This window comes from Podarcis muralis, chromosome 8 (assembly GCF_964188315.1).
Source record: "Podarcis muralis chromosome 8, rPodMur119.hap1.1, whole genome shotgun sequence".
NCBI classification, from domain to species: domain Eukaryota; kingdom Metazoa; phylum Chordata; class Lepidosauria; order Squamata; family Lacertidae; genus Podarcis; species Podarcis muralis.
The window spans coordinates 6,745,761-6,770,446 of NC_135662.1; the positions used below are offsets into that span (position 1 = coordinate 6,745,761).

Consider the following 24,686-nt stretch of genomic DNA (forward strand, 5'->3'; position numbering starts at 1 on the left):
GCAAGGTTAATTGTACCGCCTGAAAGTATTTCCCCTTCATATTCCTTCTTCATGGCACAGGTGCTTCCCAGTAGCATACATGCAATGGGCCCAGCATAATTGTGTTTAGTGAGTGGTAAACTAATTCTTCGTTTTGTGCATCTTTATTGAGACAGAACACTATTAGCTATTTTTGGATTGGCAGGCATCTAGCCCTTCTGGGTTCAGAGACTGCTGAATGTTAGCTGCTGTGGGGCAGCAGAACGGGAGGGCTATTGCTTTCATCCCTTTGCTATGTGCTTCTCAGAAGCATTTGCTTGACCACTGTCTGAAACAGGATGCAGACTGAAGAATTCTTGATATTATCCAGAAGTACTGTCCTTATCCTCTTAGGGGGAAATGTCCCAGCAAGTTACAGTGGGAGCCTATTCCTAGTTGAGGAATTCAACAACTACATGACTTTACATTCTACCCAATATGCTTGTTTTGTATTTTCAGGATTTAAATCCTAACTTGTAGCAGGCAAGATCTGAAATATTTTACATAATACCTTTTTATTGACTCAATTGCCTTTGAGCATAAGGTTTTGAGTTCTTCAGAACTGAAGCTGAACTTTGTGGAAGTTGCTTACCATAAAGTATCATCTGCATTAATTTTTTACACAATGTCTTTTGTTACAGCACAGCAGTTAACAACCCATTAAATGGTGTGTGAGAGAGAAATGTATGTTTTGAAGTGGTGGCTGGGTTGAAATCCAGTAACGCATGTTTACTTATGTGTTCTTGGTTTTGTGTAATTAAAAGTTTAATTTGGAAGTAACCTTAATATATGCACCTGCTGTAGATGCTTTAAATGGTGTGTGTCTTATTTTTTCTTCTGTAAAGATTTAAAAGAAATCTGAAAAATGGTTTTCAGTAGTTTACATGCTGAGAGTTTGATTCTCTTTAAAAAGTGCACTTTTTTACTTCTGTGTGTTGCCTGAATTATAGTTGGAGAGAACTAATAGATTTTTGTGCCACGTTAAAACAATGCAATACACCCAAATCACATGAAAGAAATATCTCCTACCATTTTTTCCTGAATATTCTCCATCAGTACATAATCTTGGTTCAAATAATTACTTAGGCCAGTGTCTTAGGTCAGGGATGGGTAACTTTTTTATTATTATTACTTAAAAGAGTCCTTGAGCAGTGGGAAGATTCAGTGAGGAGAAGGAGTTGAAGCCAATATTGGGCAGGGCTGGTACTGACAATGTAACATAGGGTGCCGCCTTACACTTTACCTTACACCATGTTGGACCAGTGATGGTCCTAGTGCAACGCTGTCAAAATTGACTGGCAGTGGCTCTCCAGGATATCAGACAGGACTCCTACACGGAGATGCTATGCATTGAGTTTGGGATCTTTTGCATACAAACTATGTGCTACACCACTGTATGACAGCTCCACACCCCAGTGGATGGAAGCGGAGCCCCATGGATGGATAGCCTCCCCCCAAGTTCTCTTTCCTTCTGTTCCCTCAACCCATTGATGTGTAGTCGTAGTTGCATGAGTTGAGAGTCACACTCCAGTGTCTCCTAAAGTGTGGCAAAAAGTTACACTTCACCTCATTTTCCCTTGGGTGCCTTAAATTGAAGGAAGTTTTCTGCTTTGCTCCTATGGCACTTTCTTGTCCCTTTGGTTTTCCTTTCCTTCGTTAAGCAAGTGTCGCCCAAGAAGAGGAAAAACCCTGGTGAAAAACAAAGAACATCTTCCTTGTTCTCTTCTGTTCCTCCCTCCCTCCCTCCAGCTAGTGCCAGCCAAGGGAACATGTAGCCGCCCCACTGCTCTGCATGAAAAGCAAAGAACCACTCACAGGTACCCTCCTGTGGCAGCAAGCTGGATCAGGTTAGGCTGTGGGTCAGATCTGTTCCACAGGGGTTCCCTACCCCTAGCTTAAGGTAAAGGTAAAGGTACCCCTGCCCGTACGGGCCAGTCTTGCCAGACTCTAGGGGTTGTGCGCTCATCTCACTCTATAGGCCGGGAGCCAGCGCTGTCCGCAGACACTTCCGGGTCACGTGGCCAGCGTGACAAGCTGCATCTGGCGAGCCAGCGCAGCACACGGAACGCCATTTACCTTCCTGCTGGTAAGCGGTCCCTATTTATCTACTTGCACCTGGGGGTGCTTTCGAACTGCTAGGTTGGCAGGCGCTGGGACCGAACGACGGGAGCGCACCCCGCCACGGGGATTCGAACCGCCGACCATGCGATCGGCAAGTCCTAGGCGCTGAGGTTTTACCCACAGCGCCACCTGCGTCCCTACCCCTAGCTTAGTTGAGTGGAAATTATTCTTATTCTTAATTAAACTTCCATACCACCTTTCTTCCAAGAACCACGGGGTGGTTTACAATATAACAACACAAAAATATACACCATAGTAACAAACAAAAACAGTAACCCTTACACACATTCTCTCTCTCACATACAGAGGGTTTAAGGCCATAGATTGTTTAATTTGGCAAAAGCCTGGGAGAAGAGGAATGTTTTAGCCTGGCACCTAGAGATATGTAATGAAGGTGCCAGGCAAGCCTCCCTGGGGAGAGCATTCCACAAACGGGGAGCCACCACAATAATATAACTCCCACACAAGCTCTGCTTGTATTACAAATATAAAAATTATTCAATGACCATTTAAAAAATGAAAGCAATTTATTTATATGCCACTTAAATGTCAACAATTATAATAAAAACGACACTTTTTTAAAAAATGAGATTATTCTTCTTCAATTTTTTTTGCCACAGACAACCCAAAGGAAATTACAAAAAGAAAAAGAGAAAACATACATATATTAAAACCGGAAAAGAAAAGACTACATTAAGACATCTATACTATACTATTTGAAGGTCAGGTTTTAAATGGTGTGTTGGCCCTTACCAGCAGATTGATAAAGGTGGATGAGGTTAAAGCTCTAGATTAATTGGGTTTTCAGTATTACTTTGTATAATATAAAAAGCTGTATAATATACAAAGTTGTAACTTAGATAGATAGATACATTTCCATGTGCATAGATATATTTATACCCCAATCTTTAACCAAAGTTGTGAAGGCAGCTTTCAATGCATTTAATATACAGTAGCTCAGTCATCAGGTTAGTTCCTCACTGTGTTGGGCTTCCTTACTCAGGCAGCTGTTGATTTCTCTTGCAGCTTCTGGCAGCAGATGCAAGAGGCACAGTAAAGGGGGAGGAAAAGGTGTATACAATCCACTGTCCCGTCCTCAGCTGTTCCAGCTGCCACTCTGCTGTTCCAGTCTCTGGGCCTTGGCAGGTCTTGGATGAAATGAAAGCAGCCAGATCTTGGAGTCCTACGCAGGGTGGGGTTTGCTCACCTGGGCTGCTTTTGATGTCACTTGTCACTTCTGGCTCCTGGTTGCATGTGGGGAGATGTGTACAAGCTTCTCCCAGGCTTTGGATGTTTCCACTTTTTGATTAATTAATGTTTTTGCGCTCCTTGGTCTAACAAAGACAAAGAGATTACTAAAACACCATCTATTTCTCTCTTAAAATCTAGCGAAGGGTGGGAAAACTAATTGCCAGCCTCAGTATTTTTCTCAAAAGCAAGCTGTTCCATGTAGTTAGGATAGATATTTAAATTTTTGGTGTATTTATGTAGTTTGAGTATCATCTTTGGAACAAATTCTAGATCCAACCGCTTACTCTCTATTGAATTCAACTGACTTCAGTTATGTCATGGCTAATTTGCCCCGCTGATTTCATTAGGACTGAAGTGTAACTAAACTTAGTTTGAATCCAATCCATATTCTTTTCTGGATGGCAAATGCTAGTTTGAACACATGTGTCTGATATCATAATTGTTTGTTTATAGCAGAGGGGATGAACATGTGGCTTTCAGATGTTATTGAGCTCCCAGCCCCAGTTAGCCCCAGCCAGCATGACCAGTGGTCAGGAACGATGAGAGTTGTATTCTCAGAAACATCTGGAGAGCCACAGGCCACAGGTTTTCCACCCCTGGTTTATAGAAACAAAAATGGTTGTTGCAATGAATGCTCTTGTTGACATAATATGACATCTGACTGCAGCATTTTCCTGTTGATCGATCCACTTAGATTTATTTGGCGTCTCCTCTCTGTGAAGCTAAAACAAAGCTTGAATAATTGAAGACATTTTAGGCCTAGTTCACACATACAACAGAGGAGGCAATAAAATTGTTGCCACACTGTATTGCTTCAGGCTGCAGGGATGTGTATAGAGAAGGCCATGGGAAAGTAGCAGATTAGGGAGAAGCCTAGGCTAGAACTCTTCTCACTGACATCTAGTTGTCTGTGTATATTCTTATATGGAAAGCTTTAGCTTGCCTGGCTCCGTAATGCAAGTTTTCTTTGAGCAGAAGGAATATATTTAATTTTCCTGTGGTTTGTACTGCCTTAAAACAAGTCAGCTGCCTTATAGAAAGTTGTATGACAGGTCATGTACCTCAGTATTGTATACAGACTAAAAGCAGCCCTTCAGAGTTAAGATTGCTGTAGAACAAGCATGTCCAACTCCCAAGAGACTGCAATCTACTCCCACTAAAAAAAACCAAACCAAACCTGGCAGTGATCTACCTATTGGATTGACCAAAGTTGTTGAGCTTTTTGGGGGGAGCCTTCAGAAACACTTGCAGCGCGTTGTTGAACTGTGAGCTAGTCGGGGCTGCCTGTACAGGGATCTGATGAACTCATGATAGCAGGAATATGCCCCTTTCACACAGATTTGCCTCAGCTGCACATATATTGCTAGAGGTGGCCACAACACCCCCTCCATTCACACTGAGAGCCAGTGTGCTGTAGTGGTCAAGAGCAGTAGACTCGTAATCTGGTGAACCGGGTTCGCTTCCCTGCTCCTCCACATGCAGCTGCTGGGTGACCTTGGGCTAGTCACTCAGCTCCACTCACCTCACAGAGTGTTTGTTGTGGGGGAGGAAGGGAAAGGAGACTGTTAGCCGCTTTGAGACACCTTCGGGTAGTGATAAAGCGGGATATCAAATCCAAACTCTTCTCTTCTCTTCTGTTGGCCCCAGTGGCACAGTCAGGAATGGTGGCAGGTATCTTTTATGTGCTGTGTTGTCTGGGTTCTCTTTCCTCTCCTTCGTTGTGCTCATAAAACAGTGGTTGTGAGCAGCATGAAGAGATTTGAACTGCCAAGGGGGTGCCTGGGAGCTGGCAGTAGCAGGGTCATTGCTGGCTGTGCCACTGGGGCTGATAAAGTAGGGGGATGTTGCCACACCAACATGAATGTTGTAAGTGTGGTGAGACAGTGCTGGAGGTCTGTTTCCTTTGCTCTAAGTTCATCAGCTTCCTCTGTGGCCTATGAACATTTTTATGGGCACTGTCCCTGATGGGTGGGCACCGGCAGAGTTTCCAGGGATGAGAATATCTTTGTGTGGCATGTTGTTGTTGTTTAGTCGTTCAGTTGTGTCCTACTCTTCGTGACCCCATGGACCAGAGCACGCCAGGCACTCCTGTCTTCCACTGCCTCCCGCAGTTTGGTCAAACACATGCTGGTATCTTCGAGAACACTGTCCAACCATCTGGTCCTCTGTCGTCCCCTTCTCTTTGTGCCCTCAATCTTTCCCAACATCAGGGTCTTTTCCAGGGAGTCTTCTCTTCTCATGAGGTGGCCAAAGTATTGGAGCCTCAGTTTCAGGATCTGTCCTTCCCGTGAGCACTCAGGGTTGATTTTCTTAAGAATGGATAGGTTTGATCTTCTTGCAGTCCATGGGACTCTCAAGAGTCTCCTCCAGCACCAGAATTCAAAAGCATTTGTGTGGCATATTGACTCTATAATGACTATTCTGCTGGTGTCATGGTGGCAGTGTAAGTGTAGGATTGCTTTGAATCGACCCTCAACCCCCAAATCAAATAGCTCTTAGTTCAAATGGTTTTGGAGACTTAGGTGGTAATGTTCCAGTCTGTTTCAGAACTTTGGCAGTGCCATCTAAGCATGCGTGTTAAATATTACTTTCAATGGTCATGTCTTACAAGTACAGCACAACAGATTTTAATATTTTTGGAACACCAAGGTCTACCAAAGCCAGTTTTACTCAGCTTTAAGGATGTCTTAAAAGTTGGCAGTATATTGGAAGTGCTTCTTATCTTGGACTGAACATTTCACGTTATATCTCCACTTTTGTCTATCAGCTTGAAACAGAAGAATGTTAGAGAGCTGACTCTATATGATACTCTGCAGAAGAACTTTGAAAACTAAAACTTACCTTTCTTTACAGTAACTCCAGCTTATTTGAGGTGTATTTTGAGGAACTTTTATATGTACGGAGATACATTTAATATGTTTTATTTTGTAAAAACTATTTATCTTCATAAAAACCTTAATTTCACAGTACAGTTGCTGAAGCTAGGATGACTGAAATAATGACCAATTAATGTAAAATGTAAGTGCAGATGCAGCTACAGTAGCAGAATGAAGTGAACAGAAATAAAGTTATGGCAGCTGAAGATTATGAATTATTTAAATTGTATGTAAAAGTGTATCGTGCTATTTTTTTCCACCGAAAGAGCAAATTAATAATAAAAACAGCAATTTTAGTCATTTGACACATTTAGGATCCATATGAATGAGGTTCTTTGTGTAGTAAAGCTAGCGGACTACATTGGTAGTTTCAAGAGCAAGAGAGGGAGCAATTATTTCCTCTTAACAGCACTAAAAGCGCCATCCACTGGTAATTTAAAATGGGAATAATATATATATTATTGAACAATATTGCCAGCATAATTGATCATAATACATTCATCTTGGGACTTATCCAGTGAAGTGGGACCAAAATGACCACACTTCCATTTGACTTGCTTGGCGGTTCTCCTTCCTACTAAAATACTTTCACATTATCAAAAAAGGAAGTAGTGGCTATGTATTTGAGAGGGGGCTGCGGATGTATGGTAAAAGTGTGTGTGTGTGTGTGTGTGTGTGTGAGATCAGTAGTATCATACACACTTGAAGTCCTCTCTCTGTGTGAGCAGATCTGTTGAAGTTGGTATTGTTACTTGAAAGACTCAGGCTTCATTTGCAAAACATTTGTTACAGTTACAGACTTAATTACTGATTGTACCAGGCATAAATCAAGAGTTTTCTCATGACATTCAAAAAATTTTGTCCATCTAGACGACGTTTTCTCTAATTTTGTTGTAAGATTCTAATGGAACAATCCAGCTTTTTGGTTGTTTTTTTAAATCTACATTTTTGTTGTTAATCGCTTTAGGGTGTTTCATGGGACGTGATTCAAAAAAGAAATAAAGTAAAGCGCTTTTATGTAGCGATGGGCAAATGCTCCTTAGTTTTGTATTGAAAAACATTTTCCATTTGCTCTCCTTGAGAAAAGCTTGAGATTGACAAATAGATAAAGCACAGTGCCAGTTCTCTTTCCTGTTACCAAGGCTATGCATGTCCCCATGGCATGAGAACTATTGGTCCCCATATGAGGAGTGGGAAGGGTTGCTAGGGATCTGGCAGACTGAACTGGTGGTCTTGGGTGCCCCAGGGGAGGTCGCAAATGACTGTGGCTTCCATCACTCAAAAGCAGAAGCATAGTGAGATCTAGAAAATAGTGGAGATGGAGAAAGATGTAATAAAAACCTAGTAGTTACTTATTTCAAGGAAGAAACCACTATTATTTATTCTAGAAAGGGAAGTATTCTGCTGTACTCAGGAGAATATAAACACTGTATAGGAAGCACAGTAGGATATGGTAATAAATAACTACTTAATAGTACAGTTGTGTGTTGTGATTGCTTTTGGTGTTGTGTAGATCAGTGTTTCCCAACCTTGGGCCTCCAGCTGTTTTTGAACTACAATTCCCATCATCCCTGACCACTGGTCTTGCTAGCGAGGGATGATGGGAGTTGTAGTCCAAAAACAGCTGGAGGCCCAAGGTTGGGAAACACTGGTGTAGATGTTAGACAAAGGGTGGGGAACTGGATCAGGCTAGTAGGCCAAATCATTATCTCCTCCCTCCCACAACTCCTGTGGGCCAAGCCTGACAAATGGGTGGAGACGCCCACCTGTCAATCACCTGATGTTATAGTGACATCAGTGGATCCTTTCTTCACCTGCACAGTTTAAAATCAGTTAGATTTCCTGACTTCCTGATTTAAAAGTACATGTGTGCTCTTTAGTAAAATATATTAAAGCTATTAAATGTTTCCCCTTCTTGTTGATTGGTTATTATAAATCTATATGCTGAATCTGTGTTTTGATAAATAGCATTGTTTTACAGCTGTTGAGTTAAGCATGTATTGTATATCACACTGATATAATGAAAAAAACTGAGCAGAGTAATAACTAGACATGTGATTCAAAAACAGAACCAGAATTCCTGCATTTCAGTCAAGTTAATCCTGTTTACTTACATGCCAGTGCAATGCAACCCAGTTTTGATGGGTTGCTGTGGACCATTCTTTCTCTTTGCTGTGCTATACAGCTGCTCACTAGAGTGTGTTCTTGGCTAGCATTAAAATCCTTGTTACTAAGCTGGTTTTAAGAGAAAGTACTTTGGATTGCTAAAATGATACTTGGACTGCAGCCATTTATGTTGCTGTATTGAAAGAGTGATTTTTGCTACAAAGAGTAGGAAAACTCACTGGATAACTTTGATTATTCTTCTGCTTTAGTTTATTGCTATTTGTTACTTTGCTATGAATGACATAGAGATGGAAATGGAATATATGTTACAGAGAATTGCATTTACGGAATTTGCATTACTGTTTGTGCCTTTCCCTCCTTTCTAGTACTTGCAACGCCTCCGCCCATGCCACCTCCGATACAGGCATATGCATTTAAACCGCCCCCTCGACCTGATTTTGGTACTTCAGGGAGATCAATCAAACTGCAAGCCAACTTTTTTGAAATGGACATTCCAAAAATCGACATCTACCATTATGAATTGGATATAAAGCCAGAGAAGTGCCCTAGAAGAGTTAACAGGTACACCCCGCTTTACTTTCTCTACAGCTTTGAACATTTCACTTCCTTCATTTGTTTAAAAAAATGATACATTCATTAAACTTTGATGCTGAACTATTACTCTTTGGGATGGTATTAGTGGTATACTTACTATAAACCAGAAACAGTGGTGCCTTTGTTCTGCTTGCACTTAAGAGGAGCTCCTCTTATAAAACAAAATCAGTTTCTCCAAATCTTTTTATACCATCCTAAAATATTTTTTTTCTCCCTATGCTGTGTTCGGTGGCACTGTGTTTATTTAAAACTTTTAGCCTTTGATGGGTATCAATGATATGGCAGGTCATATCTCACCAATTTCACTGCAGTTGATCTCCTTCAACCAGTACTGAACTGCTTGCTTACTGGTTGGTACTGTAGTTTGATATCAAGCCTCTTAAGTGGAGAGGTGATGTTACCAACTGCTTGTTTTCCTGTCTTCACCTACTGGCAGGGGGAAGTGAACTCATTTGTCTGATGGTATAAAAGGACTTTGGAGAAACTATATATAACAGCAGGTAAGAGATTACATGTCTCCATCAGATTGCCTGTTAACAGAAAATGACAGATGAAGATATGTGTAGGTTCCTGGGTCTTTTAGATGTTTGTCTTTACAAGCCATAGTGACTGGGCTTATGTATAGGATAACATCTGCTCTGTATGCTGATATCTGAATTACCCAAAGTTGGTGTAAATCAGGACAGATTTTTTCATGTTAGCACTACTCAGTTTCCTACCTCTCAGTGGAGGGAAATGTGATTTTTTAATTATTATTTGAATTTTGTCGTCTGTCTTAACCACTACAATAAGTGGAAAGGTGGAATATTCCTTCCAACTGATATTTACAGGCCATAATTTTATTCATTAAGGCAGTGTTCCACATCTTCTGTCTCTATTATCTGAGAGTTCTTTGTTGGATTAACTGATTACTTTGCTTTTGCCACTAACATGCATGCTGTGGTTACCATATATACAAAGGGTATTGCATGTGTTTCTGTTTTAAAAAAGCTGGAAGTATGAAACTCAATAACAGCCTAGCTATCTCCTATCCATCTTTTGCTTTTGAATAGAGAATTGAAGGACTTACCTGCAAAGGTTAAAGTGATAGGGTTGCCAGGGAGCTCTTGTATTTGAAGGCTAATAAGCCGTTAAAAAAAGAGAAGCAATAGCTTATTTATTTGTTTGCTTATTATATTTGCATGTATAAAAATATTTATATGCTGCTGTTTCATTAAAATATCAAAGTGGTTTACAACAAAAATACATACAACGATGCAATAAAAACCACATTAAAGGGAATAGTCAGACATCAATTAACTATTATGGGGACATGTATACTTAATTGCCTGCATAGGCCTGATGGACTAGAAAACTTTTAAGCAGATGTTTAAACTTTGGCATAGTAGACAATTGCTGAATCTCTTATTGGCAGAGTATTCCACAGGACTGGGCTGATGACACTAAAGGCTCGGTTTCTTGTTTTCAAGTGAGCCTTGCCAACTTGGGGAATGACCAATTATGCTCCTGCAGATGATCTCAGTGGTCGAACTGGGATATAAGGGTTCAGGTGATCCCTGGGCTACCCTGGACCTAAGTTGTTCAGGGCTTTGTAAATTAATACAAGGACCTTGAACCTGGCTTGGTAGTGAATGGGCAGCCAGTGCTGCTGTTTGAAATATGGTGTCACGTGTTCTTGACCAGATGCCCCTATCAGCAGTTTGGTTGCTTCACTCTACACCAGCCGGAGCTTCCAAACCAAACCTAAAGGCCACATAGAGTGCAAGCAGAGTTAATTGGCCCTTATCCAGTCCACCACTGCATTCAGACATCAATCCAGACTTTTCACAGCCTGTCTTGATTCAGATGTTATGGAGGAGTAGAAGTAGCATTTGCATGCTGTCCTCTCCCGGTGATGTTGGGAGCACACCAAAAAGCTAAGAAATCCTAGCTGCATTCATACTGTGGCTAACCTGTCATCTTTATGGTATCCAGCATAGAACACATGGGTTCTGCTCTGATAGCTATTAACGTTGCATGTGTTGTGGCTAAGGGCATGGTTTAAAGTGGAGTTGGTTGCAAGGAATGCTTTATGAGTAAGCTTTTCTTTCCTGCCTAACATCAACTTTAATCAGGACTGAGCTTTGAAGCAGAAAAAAAATTGATTCAATCTTGCCTTTGCCATGAACTTCTAGGCAAGACAGTCTCTCCTCCCCACCCTGTCTGTCAATGAATGGATTGCTCTCAATGCTCCAGAGATATAGTCAGTCAACTCACAGGCGTTCAACATATGTGATTTCAACTTTGAAATCACATAAATTAAATGCACGGTAGGTGGAGAACTTAGAAGCTCCCTTTGCGCAGGGTTCCCCCAGCACTCCCTTTCTTGCAGGAGCCCCCCAGAGCCAAGTAAGCAAGGCAGAGAGCTTAAAAGTACTGTGCCTTGCTGGTGGGGTGAGATCCATTGGTGCACCAGCTCCAGAAGGTGAGGTTGCTCACATGTGGGTGGTTTCAAGGGATTGTATTGACTATACACAATTTTGGATTTATGAACCATCCCTGGAATATAATCCACAAGTAAGGTGCAAGTGATCTGTACATTGATTATTATTATGGAGGACTTGAATGGGTTTCAGCAGATGTTTGAATTCAGTTTTCATCCTTTTATAAAGCTATAACTAATAAACATGGATGGGTCCTTATTCTAACACTTTGAACAATGTTTCCAGAGAAATAGTTGAACACATGGTCCAGCACTTTAAAGGACAGATATTTGGGGAGCGCAAGCCGGTGTTTGATGGAAGAAAAAACCTCTATACAGCTATACCACTTCCAATAGGGAGAGATAAAGTAAGTATTTAATGCTAGCCTCAACTATGATTCCATATCTTCCATGTATGATTTCATTATTTTGACAGAGCTGCATGCTTCCCATGTGTCAAGGCTTCAGTGATAAGATGCGGGTTATAAAATCTGTAGGGTTTTTGTAAGTTCATCAGTAACTCATCCTACTAAGATTTCAATATTGCTTATACAATGGGAAGTGCTTCAGTGGGGTTTTCCAAGAAAACCCTTACCACATGTGTCACCTATGCTGTTTGATTTGGAAGCCATGCAAAGCAGCTGGGGCAGCCCAGTCAGATGGGTAATAAATAATGATGAGGGTGATGTCTCATTGTTGGAATAAATGCCTTACACAGCAGTAGTTACCTTTAAAGTGTTTGCTGTGGAAAAGCAGCTCTGAAAGTTCACACTGTATAAAGGTTTTCATAAGATGTTCATATTGTATAACAATTAATGGTGCAGCTGTAGCTATAACAGGAACAGTGGCTGAGCTGATTGCTGGAAGACAAAAGGCCAGCCATGCTGCCATTACAGACACATTACCTTGTTTGTTACCTGCAGTTGGTGCATCACAGCACAAGTGTTGCTTCTAAAACAGCTTTGCCAAAACACAGTGGTGATCTTAAGGTGCACATGATCCAACGTGGAGAAAAGAAAAAATATCCAGGATAATTATTTCTGAATATTTTGAGACGATTTTCAGAAGTTAGTCTGGTGGAGATCCGAGAAAGAGTCTTTTAAGTTGTGGCACCCCAACTCTCCAGGGAGGCTCTCCTGTTAATGAGCCTGGTGTCTTTCCCTGGCACTTGGAAAACCTTTTAATTTGCTGAGGATTTTCAGTGAAGTAATTTTTTTTTTTGGCTTACATCATCCCACCCCCCGCTGCTCTGTTTTTATTTTGTTATTTAAATGTATCACTGCACTTGAATCATGTGTGGAGTAGCCGTCTAAGTAAATTTTTATTTGTGGGGTCTTTTTGTGTTGTTGTCAATGAGCGTTCACTATACAGAAGAGTTTGCTTCCCTTTGACCGTTCTGATAAAGTGTGTGCTTAAACAGAAAGAATCATCTTGTTGTGGTTTCCAAATGTTGCAGGTGGAATTGGAGGTCACATTGCCGGGAGAAGGGAAGGACAGAATATTTAAGGTGGCAATAAAGTGGATGTCAGGTGTGAGTCTGCAGGCTTTACATGATGCTCTCTCTGGTCGTCTTCCAAGTGTTCCTTTTGAAACAATTCAGGCGCTGGATGTAGTAATGAGGCACTTGCCTTCCATGAGGTAAGGGAAATGTTAATACAGGTCTTTGGGGAAGTTTTAGTGCTGGAGCTAAACAAAATTACATTTGGGAATTTTGCATCTACATCAACAACGTCTTGATGTGAACTGTAGTGCACTGTATGTGTGCACGCACACTTTACTATTTGTGTGAATGGAAGAGGCAGGTGTGCATGCAAAACTCCTGCAAATTGGAAGCTGCTCATCAACTGGAATTAAAGGGAACTTCTGAAGGCAGATGTTGAAATGAGGACAAAAGATTCAGGGATTTAGGACTGGCAGCTGTTTACCCCTCTTTCTCTCTTTTTCTGTTTTTGCTGCACCCTTCCTTTCTCCCATTTATCCATGCCTTTCTTCTTTCAACCATAATGCTTTTTATTGTTGCATAAAAATAAATCCAGAGATGTCCCAAAGATGGTTACAGGGATTCTAATGAGATCCCATGGACCTTGCTGGATACTGGCGTAGTTTGCATATCATATTAGACACAGTTTAAAACAAACTGGATTAATGTGAGTGAGCAAGCATAAGTGGTGTGCCAGGGCATGCTGCTTAAAAGCTTCTGCGATGCTCCTCACCCACGTGGTCTTGCTACTGTGGCTCAGATGAAACAAGCCAGTGTCTGCATTTTTATGCTGCCCAAACATGGTCTTGTGACTTGTTTCTCAACGCACCACAAGTGGGAACTAAGGTTTGTTCACAGCACGGGGTGGGGGCTGAAGGGACAAATCATGAACCCAGCCTTGGATGACACTGAATGCTTATTTGGTTTGTGGTGTGCCGGCAGCAGGACTGGGGAGGAGCCCCGCGTAAGCTTTTGAGCAGCAGGTGACAGCATGCTGCTCATTCACTATAAACCATAGATAGCTTTTAAACCATGGTTTAACATGCCGTGCACATAGGGCCATTGAACAATATTATTTACCAATAATATTTTTCAGTGGCCCGATGTGCACGGCACGTGAAACCCTAGTTTCACCCTAGTGTAGTTGGACCAGGAATGTGTTTGGAATAATACAGCTCCCCCCTCCCTCCATTTCCCCCCGCTGAATAATATATTCACTTTCTCTTGTAGGTACACTCCTGTGGGACGGTCCTTTTTTACTGCATCAGAAGGGTGCTCTAATCCCTTGGGTGGCGGCAGAGAAGTTTGGTTTGGATTCCATCAGTCCGTCAGGCCTTCACTGTGGAAAATGATGCTTAACATTGATGGTATGCTTTGTGTCACTTCACCATTTGCACTTGTTTACGTTGTCTGAAAGTGCTTTTTAGTCAGGTTTCTTAGATCTGTAAGATTTGTGTGTCATTCATTTCCTGTATTTTTCCTTTTGATTTTTAGTATCTGCAACAGCATTTTACAAGGCACAACCTGTAATTGAGTTCGTATGTGAAGTTTTGGATTTCAAAAGTATTGAAGAACAACAGAAACCTCTGACAGATTCCCAAAGGGTTAAGTTTACCAAAGAAATTAAAGGTAAGAAAGTTGAAAGAAACAAACATGATTGTCTGTGTGGAACAAATATTGAGAGTTTCAGAAGGCTACCTTATAGTAAATTGTCTCCAATCGTGCAGTAGAATGTGGTTGATTGTTAATGAATTGGTCATTCAGTTTGGAAGGAATTTAAACTAGGGCTGTAAGGAGATCAACATTCTTGCCGTCAACCAAACTGGTTTTGATTGATGCATATTTTAAATGGACTTGATTTCCCCCAAGATTTGTAATTCCTGTGGGCTTCTGCATGTATGAATGTTATGACCCAGTTGTATAAAAGCATATTCAGTTTTCACTCCTGCTTAAGCATGTGTGGAGGGCTTTGTTTTGAAACATTCTTAAGGCACAACAGCTGGGCTCCTTCCTTGCTGGCAGGCAGCAAAAGGAGAATGCCCCAGGTGGTGTCTCCAGGCAGTGTCCAAATGTGGTCATTGCCTGGTTGGTGCCTGGTGGTGTGGATTGGGGCCTACTTAAAGTGCCAGGTGGTAGTAAAGGATCAGCGAGCCCTGGCAGCCCATCACACTCAAGTTATTTAGTGATTAAATTTTGTTCAGCTTACATTAACCCAAGTCACTTGGAAATAAGGTAATCATATTGTTAAAATTTAGTTAATGTTTATTTAATAAAGTCTCCTGAAATGCAGGCTTTGGGTTTTTTTAAAACAGGTATTTCAAATAGAACCATTTCCCCTATTAATTTTCAAATATGTACTAGTAAATTTTCTAGGAAACAAAACTGAGTTCTTATGCTCCTAAATCATTAGGTCTGAAGGTGGAAATCACTCACTGCGGGCAAATGAAGAGAAAATACCGAGTATGCAATGTTACCAGACGACCAGCAAGTCACCAAACGTAATATTTGCTTTTTGATTTTTTTGCAATTAACAGTTGTTACTTCCTCTGTACTTATTTGATGCAGCACCTTCTTTCATGCTCATTGACTATAAACCTTCCATCGATATATGACAAGATTGAGAACTTGAAGAAGTTACTTTGAGTTGGTGACATCCCTTGTTAAAGAATGCCTCTTCTAATGCCAGAAAAAGCAGCTTCCTTGAGGCTTTGCATGTCCCTTTTGTTCCAGACCCTTCTAGGCTGATTTAATTTTGCTCCTTCAGGTTTTATTCTGATGTTGGAAGCTTGTATAAATCTTCTTTCAGATAGTCAGTGAAAAACATGGTAGGAGCTTCAATTATGACTGTTATTCAAAGAAGCCAAATACATTATCTGGGTAGTGTTTTCTGATTTAAGGATAATTATAACTGCTGTGATTTATCTTCAAAGGGTGATTGAAACTCTATTAGAAACATAACGTGGTTTGACTGTAGCCAGTGAACGTAGAAACAGTGAAAGTGCCTTTTGTGGCTTCCTGTAGGCACTTAGTCTCTGGGAGCTGGAAAAGGCAAAGCGTTTAAGTATTATGACTATATAGTGTCTGGAGGCTGATGTGAGCCCCTGTAAAGTTGCATTGTGGGACAGTTTGTGAAATCACTAACTTGCATTTCCCTCCTCACATTTGACTTTCCGTAGATTCCCGCTTCAGCAGGAGAGTGGACAGACCGTTGAATGCACTGTAGCTCAATACTTTAAAGATAGGCACAAGCTGGTTTTACGATACCCTCATCTTCCATGTTTACAAGTTGGACAGGAGCAGAAACACACATATCTCCCTCTAGAGGCAAGTCACTGCTTTTCTGTGTAGGAGGATCGGCAATACTCCATAGTTCTAACAGGTTCCCCCTCCTTCCATTGTCGAAGTAGTTTAGTTGAAAGGTTGATATGTTTTTATATATTTAAAGTATGTTAACCTTGCTCTTTAACCAAAGAAGACTTTCAGATCAGGCTTACAGTGGAAAAAGGCATCACACACACATACACTGAACTGGGAGGAAGGAGGAAATATCTAAGCTCACATACAAGATCTTAGTTACAAGTTCTTTAATGGCCAGCTGGAGTAGAAAAGCTGTTTCCTATTGGCTGCCATTTCCCTCCATATTAGGGGGGAATAAAACCAATGCCAGAAGTGCTTATAGAGCCTATTCAGTGGAAAGTTGCTTCCTTTATCCAGACCAGCTCTGATCTTATGGCATTGGCCAAGTGAATGGGTGGCTCGATGGGGATATTGGGTGTGCAGTGGCTTCTCATTCTCTCAAATGACCTGGTGTGGTGCATGTTTGTAAACACCTAGAAGATAATGGGACTCTCTTATGCCTTTTGGGGATTGCTTCGCATGAAGTTATAATGTATGTTTGTTTAGATCTGATTTATCTGAGGCCCAATCAAATGCTTGTTGGTACTGCCGAATAGCTTTGAACTTGACCAGTTCCTTCAATGGGATATCACTCAAATCTAGAATAACAGTTTCTAACATCCTTATATCGCTGTCTATCTTGTTAGCTTTAAGGTTCCATAAGATTCTTTGCTATTTTGTAGTATGTCTGTTCCCCTGGATATTTAAAAAAAAAACTAATTTGTGTTTGTTCTTTGTACAGGTATGCAACATAGTGGCAGGACAGAGGTGTATAAAGAAGCTGACAGACAATCAAACTTCCACTATGATAAGAGCAACAGCTAGATCAGCACCTGACCGTCAAGAAGAGATTAGTAAACTGGTGAGTCCTCTTCCTCTGCCCCTGGAATTAGGGTATAGCTTGACCATATAACACCGGTCCTGAAAGAACTTCATTGGCTCACAGTATGTTTTCGAGCACAATTCAGAGTGTTGGTGCTGACCTTTAAAGCCCTGAATGGCCTCAGCCCAGTACAGAGTGGTGCCTCAGGTTGCAGACGCTTCTGGTTACAGACTCCGCTAACCAGAAATAGTACCTCGGGTTAAGAACTTTGCTTCAAGACAAGAACAGAAATCGCACAGCCGCAGCACAGCAGCAGCGGGAGGCCCCATTAGCTAAAGTTGTACCTCAGGTTAAGAACCGTTTCAGCTTGAGAACGGACCTCCGGAACCAATTAAGTTCTTAACCTGAGGTACCACTGTATACCTGAAGGAGCGTCTCCACCCCCATAGCTAAGCCCGGACACCGAGGTCCAGCTTCGAGGGCCTTCTGGCAGTTCCCTCACTGCGAGAAGTGAGATTATAGGGAACCAGGCAGAGGACCTTTTCGGTAGTGGCGCCCGCCCTATGGAATGCCTTCCCACCAGATGTCAAGGAAATAAACAATTATCTGACTTTTAGAAGACATCTGAAGGCAGCCCTGTTTAGGGAAGTTTTTAATGCTTGATGTTTTATTGTGTTTTTAATATCCTGTTGGGAGCCACCCAGAGTGACTGGGGAGGCCTGGCCAGATGGGCGGGGCATAAGTAAATGATGATGATGATGATGATGATGATGATAATTAATAATAGTATAATGGTGTGCAAAAAGGAAACACAAATTCCGGTCTTGGCATAAATCATCTATGTCTGGTGCATTTACTAAACATAACACTGCCTCCCAGGTTTGGACTTTCAAAGAGTTTGATAACTTTTTAGCAAACAGAGAGGAATATGGTAGAAATGTGGAGCCGTGTAAGAGGGGCTGAAGGCCAGGGAACAATAAATGACAAAAAGCAGCAGGTATTCATATAACATTGTCCTTCAGTTTCAGTTCTCAGAAACTGCTCATTCCCACTCTGTTTTCTGAGCCATATCCGGACAAATTCGATGTTTTGAACTGTATTGTAATGAAGGATTTGTCTCATCATTGGTTTATCTTTCGTTTCTAGATGCGAAGTGCAAGTTTTAATACTGACCCTTTCGTTCGTGAATTTGGAATAATGGTGAAAGATGAAATGACGGATGTGACTGGGCGGGTCCTACAGCCTCCTTCAATTCTCTACGGAGGCAGGGTATGTAAACCAAGATCCTGTGGGATCTGCAGTGATCACCCCCCCCCCCCCCCGGTTTGTATGTAAGGACGTTGAATAATGGTTAGTGCTGTACTTAGCCACAGTTTCAGATTTTACTGTGTGTGGCTTTCAGATGCTGCTATGTGAATACTCTTGAGTATCTATCTACAGGAGGGTGGGTTACTCTCTTGTCCCCCTATTTCTTCCCAGTGGAGAGGTTTCAGTGCGGGGAATCTTTTGCACATACTTTTCTCTTGGAGTTGTTCCAGTGATACCGTAGAAGATCTTGCAGTCTCAAATGGTGCCCTTTAGCATTTGGCCAAGAAAAATATGTATTGTCAATAGATGCAGTTACCCTGACAGTCTTTTCCACTGATGTTACCAATATAGCTCGTGGATGATTGTACATGTAGTTTGTTGTGTGCAGGGAAAAGGATACAGAGATCGGAAGTCATGGTTTATTCTGGGTCTGGGATGCATTTACTCCTGGCCAAGGGGGAGACTGATCAAGATGCCTTGGAAGATTTAATGGTTTCCCCAGAATGTGTAGAGGCTTGCTATTTTGATACCGAGGTATTTAAAGCCATTGCAGCACAGAGCTATTTTGTGCAGTAAACCACTCACTACTATGTTTTCTCTCTCTTTCTAGAACAAAGCAATAGCTACACCAGTTCAAGGAGTTTGGGATATGAGGAACAAACAGTTTCACACTGGAATTGAAATCAAGGTCTGGGCAATTGCTTGCTTTGCTCCACAGCGCCAGTGCACTGAAGTCCACCTTAAGTAAGTTTGTTAGGGATCGAAGTCGTGTTCAGGTAGTGATTTTGAATGTGTTCTCATAGTTTCTGAAAGTATTAAGCATGCCATTAGTTTTCTAAACATAACAGCAGAACTATGCACTCCTCCAGAAATGTGAGAAATACAACTAATACAATTGAAGTATTGGGGAGCAGATATCTCATACAAATAAATACAGTGGTACCTCGGGTTACAGACGCTTCAGGTTACAGACTCCCCCAACCCAGAAATATTACCTCGGGTTAAGAACTTTGCTTCAGGATGAGAACAGAAATCGTGCGGCGGCAGCCCAGCAGCAGTGGGAGGCCCCATTAGCTAAAGTGGTACCTCAGGTTAAGAACAGTTTCAGGTTAAGAACGGACCTCCAGAACGAATTAAGTTCTTAACCCGAGGTACCACTGTATTCATTTACTTATTGGCAACGAAAAAATTGTCCAGTAGCACCTTAGAGACCAACTAAATTTGTTCTGGGTATAAGCTTTCGTGTGCATGCACACTTCTTCAGATACGTATTAGAAATGTTGCATACTTTTAAGGCTAGACGGTTGCATTTGGCTAGTGTGAAATGGGAACTGCAAAAATGTAAAGACTGCACCTAGGCACCATAATTTGGAAAGGACTTCTGCTGACTTCAGGGCTATTACTTCCAAGCATTTATGCATAGAAATGCAGCCTTAAAGTGTTTGGACATGGATTTGTCCCCTGCTTCTGAAACTGTAAGGTTCCATGTACTTTGGTAAATAAATACTAGTTTTATTTATAAACCACTCCAAATTTACTATTGATAATAAACTGTCAGGAGAGTTTTGGTCCCTGAAACCTGAAGTGCGTGTTCACATTTGGGAATATAGACACTGCTTATTTCCTTGGAGTGTATGTGCAGCTGCTTGCATGTAGGAGTGTAGCTGTTTTGCGAGGGAAAGGAATTGGCATGAATCTGCTTGGCAGCAGTATATAGGCCTGAGTGTTTAGAGGATTCCCCAAGGATGGAAATAGAAGAGTTCTATAATCAGAAATATGGAAATTGCAGACACTCAGGTGTCACTCAAGCCAACAAGGCTATATTGGTTGTAATGAGTGTCAAGTGCTGGTTCCATTCCTTTAAATGTGTGCCTTGATTCATTTTTATTCTTAGGTCCTTCACAGAACAACTGAGGAAGATATCACGAGATGCAGGAATGCCCATCCAGGGTCAGCCCTGTTTCTGTAAATATGCCCAGGGAGCAGATAGCGTGGAACCAATGTTCCGACATCTAAAAAACACTTACGCCGGATTGCAGCTCGTAGTAGTCATTCTGCCAGGAAAAACTCCAGTTTATGGTCAGTATATAGGGGTTACATTTGACTTACCTATTTAAATTTATGCAGTGTGGCCTTTTATTGCCTTGGCATTTCATAGTGTTCTAGATGTTTCTGTACAGATTTCCTTTAATGCAGCAGCATACTGTTCCCAGAGGAACTGCCTGATGTAGTTCTCTGGTGTGCAGTGCAATATTGACTGTTTGGCTTTGCACTTTTTTCTGAAGTAGCATGATAAGCATCAGGGGAAGAAAGCTTTGTGTTTATCTTGGCTGTGAGTCCTGGAAGAGCTGCTCCCTGTCTTGCAGGCCATTTCACACCTGGCCGGGGAAGGCGGGGCCCTGGCTGACTCCAGCTTCAGTAATTGAGGCTGCTAAACAGACTCTTGAACTGAGGAATTAGGGGTTTTTTTTAATGGGTTTTTGTTGCTGCTGCTCTTGATATTAATCTTTATATTTAGATCATCTTATGATTAAGCCATGTGGAAATGGTTCAGTTTGGTTGTGTGCTTTTTGATGCGTTTTGCTTGTTGCTTATGACTAATTTTTGTTATCTTTGTAAGTATGTACTTTTTTCATGTTGTAAGCATGGATTTAAGTCTGGAAAGGCAGCATACAAATAATTTTGTATGTGTGTGTGGTATTCTGTGTGTATGCTGCTGAGCAGTCTTTTTGTCAAGATCACCTAAGCATCAGAAGCCCATTCAATAAACGTTGTCAGAGACCTGCCCAATCATTTTGGAAGGTGAATAACAGCAATGGGAATACATGCTCATTAGTATACAATAATTCTTTGAAATGAAACCCTCAGCATTATTTAAATCACATCCCATTTCATAGACTTAATATATGTTATTTTACACATACTCCTTTTCCACAGAAAGTTGATAACATGGTGTATTTTACATTTATATACAAAACTTGTTTGTTTATTATAAGTGTTTATATACTATCCCATGTTGGCTTGCAAAAAAAAGAGAGAGAGAAAAACACAGCAAAACTGGTGAAATAACAGACAAAGACAGTAGATCTTAAAGCAGCATCTGTAAAGCAATAAGACGGGAAATAAATATGTCTTTACCTGGTGTTGAAATATAATGATCGTAAACTCTAGGTGAGTCTCTTTGGGGCGATCATCCAGAATCGGAGCACCATCATTACTGAGAAGCCCCCCCCCCCCCAAGAAGCGCCCCCCCCAACTTGTATTAGATGACAGGGACATCTGTAGAAAACACTCTGGTGTTCCTGATTTTAATGTATGGTTATTTTCATATCGAGAGGTAGTCTGTCTGATAATCTTCTGTGCCAGAGTGACTTGACTGGGTCTCTCTTTCACTTGGCAGCTGAGGTGAAGCGTGTTGGTGATACTGTGCTCGGCATGGCCACACAGTGTGTGCAGATGAAAAATGTGCAGAGAACGACGCCACAGACACTTTCCAATCTGTGCTTAAAGATCAATGTCAAACTGGGAGGAGTAAATAACATTTTACTGCCTCAGGGAAGGTAAGGGGTTTCCTGTGTGTAAACAATTGAGTAAGTAGACAGTTTATAAATGTGCACATCCATTGCAGCCTAATTTTCTGAGAAATAGCTATATTCAGTGCAACATAGTTTTTTTTGTCCTGTAGGACTGCTTTTAAAAAAAGTTTATTTCCATGGCTAGATTTTAATTAACATACTGAGACTAAAAACCTGGAATCTGATACACATAATGCTTGATTAATTCTGTAGCTGGAGGAGAGAGAGAGCGCAAAATGAAAGTTGCCTTGTTCATTGAATCCTGATGGCCAGGATAAAACCAATGGAAAATAATACGTAGTTTAGACTTGAAAGAAATTTGCATCTTGTTGCATTGTGCTTGAGGGATTGCTAAGAGTTGCATTTATGATAAACATGCTAGGGTTGGGTGCGTCTCAAGCTGAAATAGTGGGATGGGGGGAGTAAAAAAAACCCAAAACTGGGCACACATCTTTAGAGGCTGCAAAAATAAGTCCTGACTATATTAAGCATATATATCTGGTAATGCCCCAAAGAGTGACTAAATGGGAAATGCCATTTTAAAGTTTGTTTGTTTCCCACTAATTAAGAGAAACATGCATTTGTGAACCAAAGTATAAGTCCCTTTCGTAAAGATAAGCAATCTTTTCTTCTTTGCCAAGTTTAAAACGGGGAGCAGCTATTGAATAACAGGTCCATCAATGTCGGGTGTGTGTAAAGGGTGTACATTGCATCCACATGTATTATTGGCATGTCTACAAATTTTGGTTGGCCTCAGTAGTTGCCCCACCCCAAATTGAGGAAAGGGCAGGTCTTGCCCTTGACATCATGCTGCATTCCAGAGGCACTTGAAAGCAGTCCAGACTCTTGCCACATTGGAGTGCCTTTAGAAGCTTAGCGCAAAGCCATTTCCCATTCTGCCTGTTTGGTAATGCCACTGTGGAACAATAAAAAGTGGGCTTACCATACTGACTGTTAACTTACTATGTGACTATTCGGTATCATTATTATTATTTTTATTATCTAGGCCTCCAGTATTTCAGCAACCTGTAATTTTCCTGGGTGCAGATGTCACTCATCCACCAGCTGGAGATGGGAAAAAACCATCCATTGCTGCTGTGAGTAAACTGTGTATCGGTCACATCAAACATATCCCACCCCCCCGCACATACAGTGTTTTTCAGTAGTTGCATTAGCAAGGGAGCAGTTCCTTTTCTTCATGTGCCTCCCAGTGGACCAAAACACTGTGGTGCCATCTTCTCTGTCCAGTAGTTTTTTTTGAAGGTTACATCCCGGAGCTGAAACATGACCCCTTCTTTCCCATGCATTTGTAGTGAGTGGCTGTAGACTCCGGGTCTGTTCCCTTCTGCTAGTTTAATCATATTTAGATGAGGTTTCTGTTTGCAAGCCAGGTAGTGAGAAATGAAGAATAATGACAGCAGTAGTCAATGCTTAGTCTGCTCCTGGTCCATTGTTCCTTCACTGAAAGGGAGCCCAAGCAGGACTCACAAATGTGTCTTTTTTCTTGCCCCATGCAAATGATTCAGGTGAGGATGCAAGGTGAGACAATATTGAGGTTCAATATTGCATCCCTTGCTTGGTCACAGTGGGTTCTTTAAACCTGGATGTAAATTAGTGGCTTGCCCTCGTAGCCGAATTAAGGATGTGACAGGCTTGTTGGGCTGGTACATGTACCTACTTCACGAATACTCCTTAAATATCATATTACTCAGATAGGTTTCTCTGCATTCAATGTGTCATAGTAGTATTACAGTTGCCAAGGTCCCCAAATTCTGGTATTTTTTTGAAAGGGAGAAAGAGAGATCTGCTTTCTCCATACCACACAAATTTTATACACGTCTATCTTGTCTTCCCTGTTGACACTGTTAAGCTTCAGGATAGTTGCAGAGCCTCTGTTTCTTCTAGGCATGGAAGGAATAGAAAACCCCAATCTGCATGGTTTTTTTTTGGAAGGGGGGAACCATGCTGCTGGACAAACACCTGCCTCCCTCCTTGTAAGGAGAGGGTGGCATCTACACAGGATAGCCTAGCAGACTGAATGGAAGTTTACTTCAGTAAAATGCCACCTTTAGAATGATTAAAGCCAGTGTGGTGTAGTGGTTAAGAGTGGTGGACTTGTAATCTGGTGAACCGGGTTCGCTTCCCCGCTCCTCCACATGCAGCTGCTCGGTGACCTTGGGCTAGTCACTCTTCTTTGAAGTCTCTCAGCCCCACTCACCTCACAGAGTGTTTGTTGTGGGAGAGGAAGGGAAAGGAGAATGTTAGCCGCTTTGAGACTCCTTCGGGTAGTGAAAAAGTGGGATATCAAATCCAAACTCTTCTTAAAGATCTTGGAAGACTTGCTTGGAAACGGGATATGAGGTAACTCCTGTTTCTACCCCATATTCCTAGATGAACCAGCTCATTGAAACAACTCTCCTGTTCTCCAACAGGTTGTAGGTAGTATGGATGCCCACCCTAATCGATACTGTGCCACTGTGAGAGTCCAGCAGCACCGCCAAGAGATCATCCAAGACTTGGCTGCCATGGTCAGGGAGCTGCTCATTCAGTTCTACAAATCAACCCGATTCAAACCAACTCGGATTATTTTCTACAGAGATGGTGTTTCTGAGGGGCAATTCCAACAGGTTATCTTCCCCCCCACATACGCTTTTGA

At 41.6% G+C, this 24,686-nt stretch overlaps 1 protein-coding gene across 3 annotated transcripts in view; it reads left to right on the forward strand.

Annotated features, from left to right (window-relative positions):
• Positions 1-24,686, forward strand: part of AGO2 (argonaute RISC catalytic component 2) — a 49,930-nt gene that overhangs the window by 5,258 nt on the left and 19,986 nt on the right. Inside the window, exons 1-15 of one of the 3 annotated variants that reach the window (XM_028736096.2) lie at positions 8,827-8,954; positions 9,424-9,487; positions 11,696-11,816; positions 12,902-13,086; positions 14,159-14,295; positions 14,423-14,557; positions 15,339-15,426; positions 16,105-16,252; positions 17,067-17,186; positions 18,294-18,416; positions 19,066-19,199; positions 20,350-20,534; positions 21,856-22,015; positions 23,037-23,127; positions 24,463-24,657. In XM_028736096.2, the coding sequence (XP_028591929.1) occupies positions 11,712-11,816; positions 12,902-13,086; positions 14,159-14,295; positions 14,423-14,557; positions 15,339-15,426; positions 16,105-16,252; positions 17,067-17,186; positions 18,294-18,416; positions 19,066-19,199; positions 20,350-20,534; positions 21,856-22,015; positions 23,037-23,127; positions 24,463-24,657 (1,806 nt within the window). In that variant the 5' untranslated portion in view covers positions 8,827-8,954; positions 9,424-9,487; positions 11,696-11,711. Of the gene's footprint in view, positions 1-8,758; positions 8,955-9,423; positions 9,488-11,695; positions 11,817-12,901; positions 13,087-14,158; positions 14,296-14,422; positions 14,558-15,338; positions 15,427-16,104; positions 16,253-17,066; positions 17,187-18,293; positions 18,417-19,065; positions 19,200-20,349; positions 20,535-21,855; positions 22,016-23,036; positions 23,128-24,462; positions 24,658-24,686 lie in introns of those variants that run through there. The other 2 variants (XM_028736095.2, XM_028736094.2) reach the window with 2 other exon arrangements.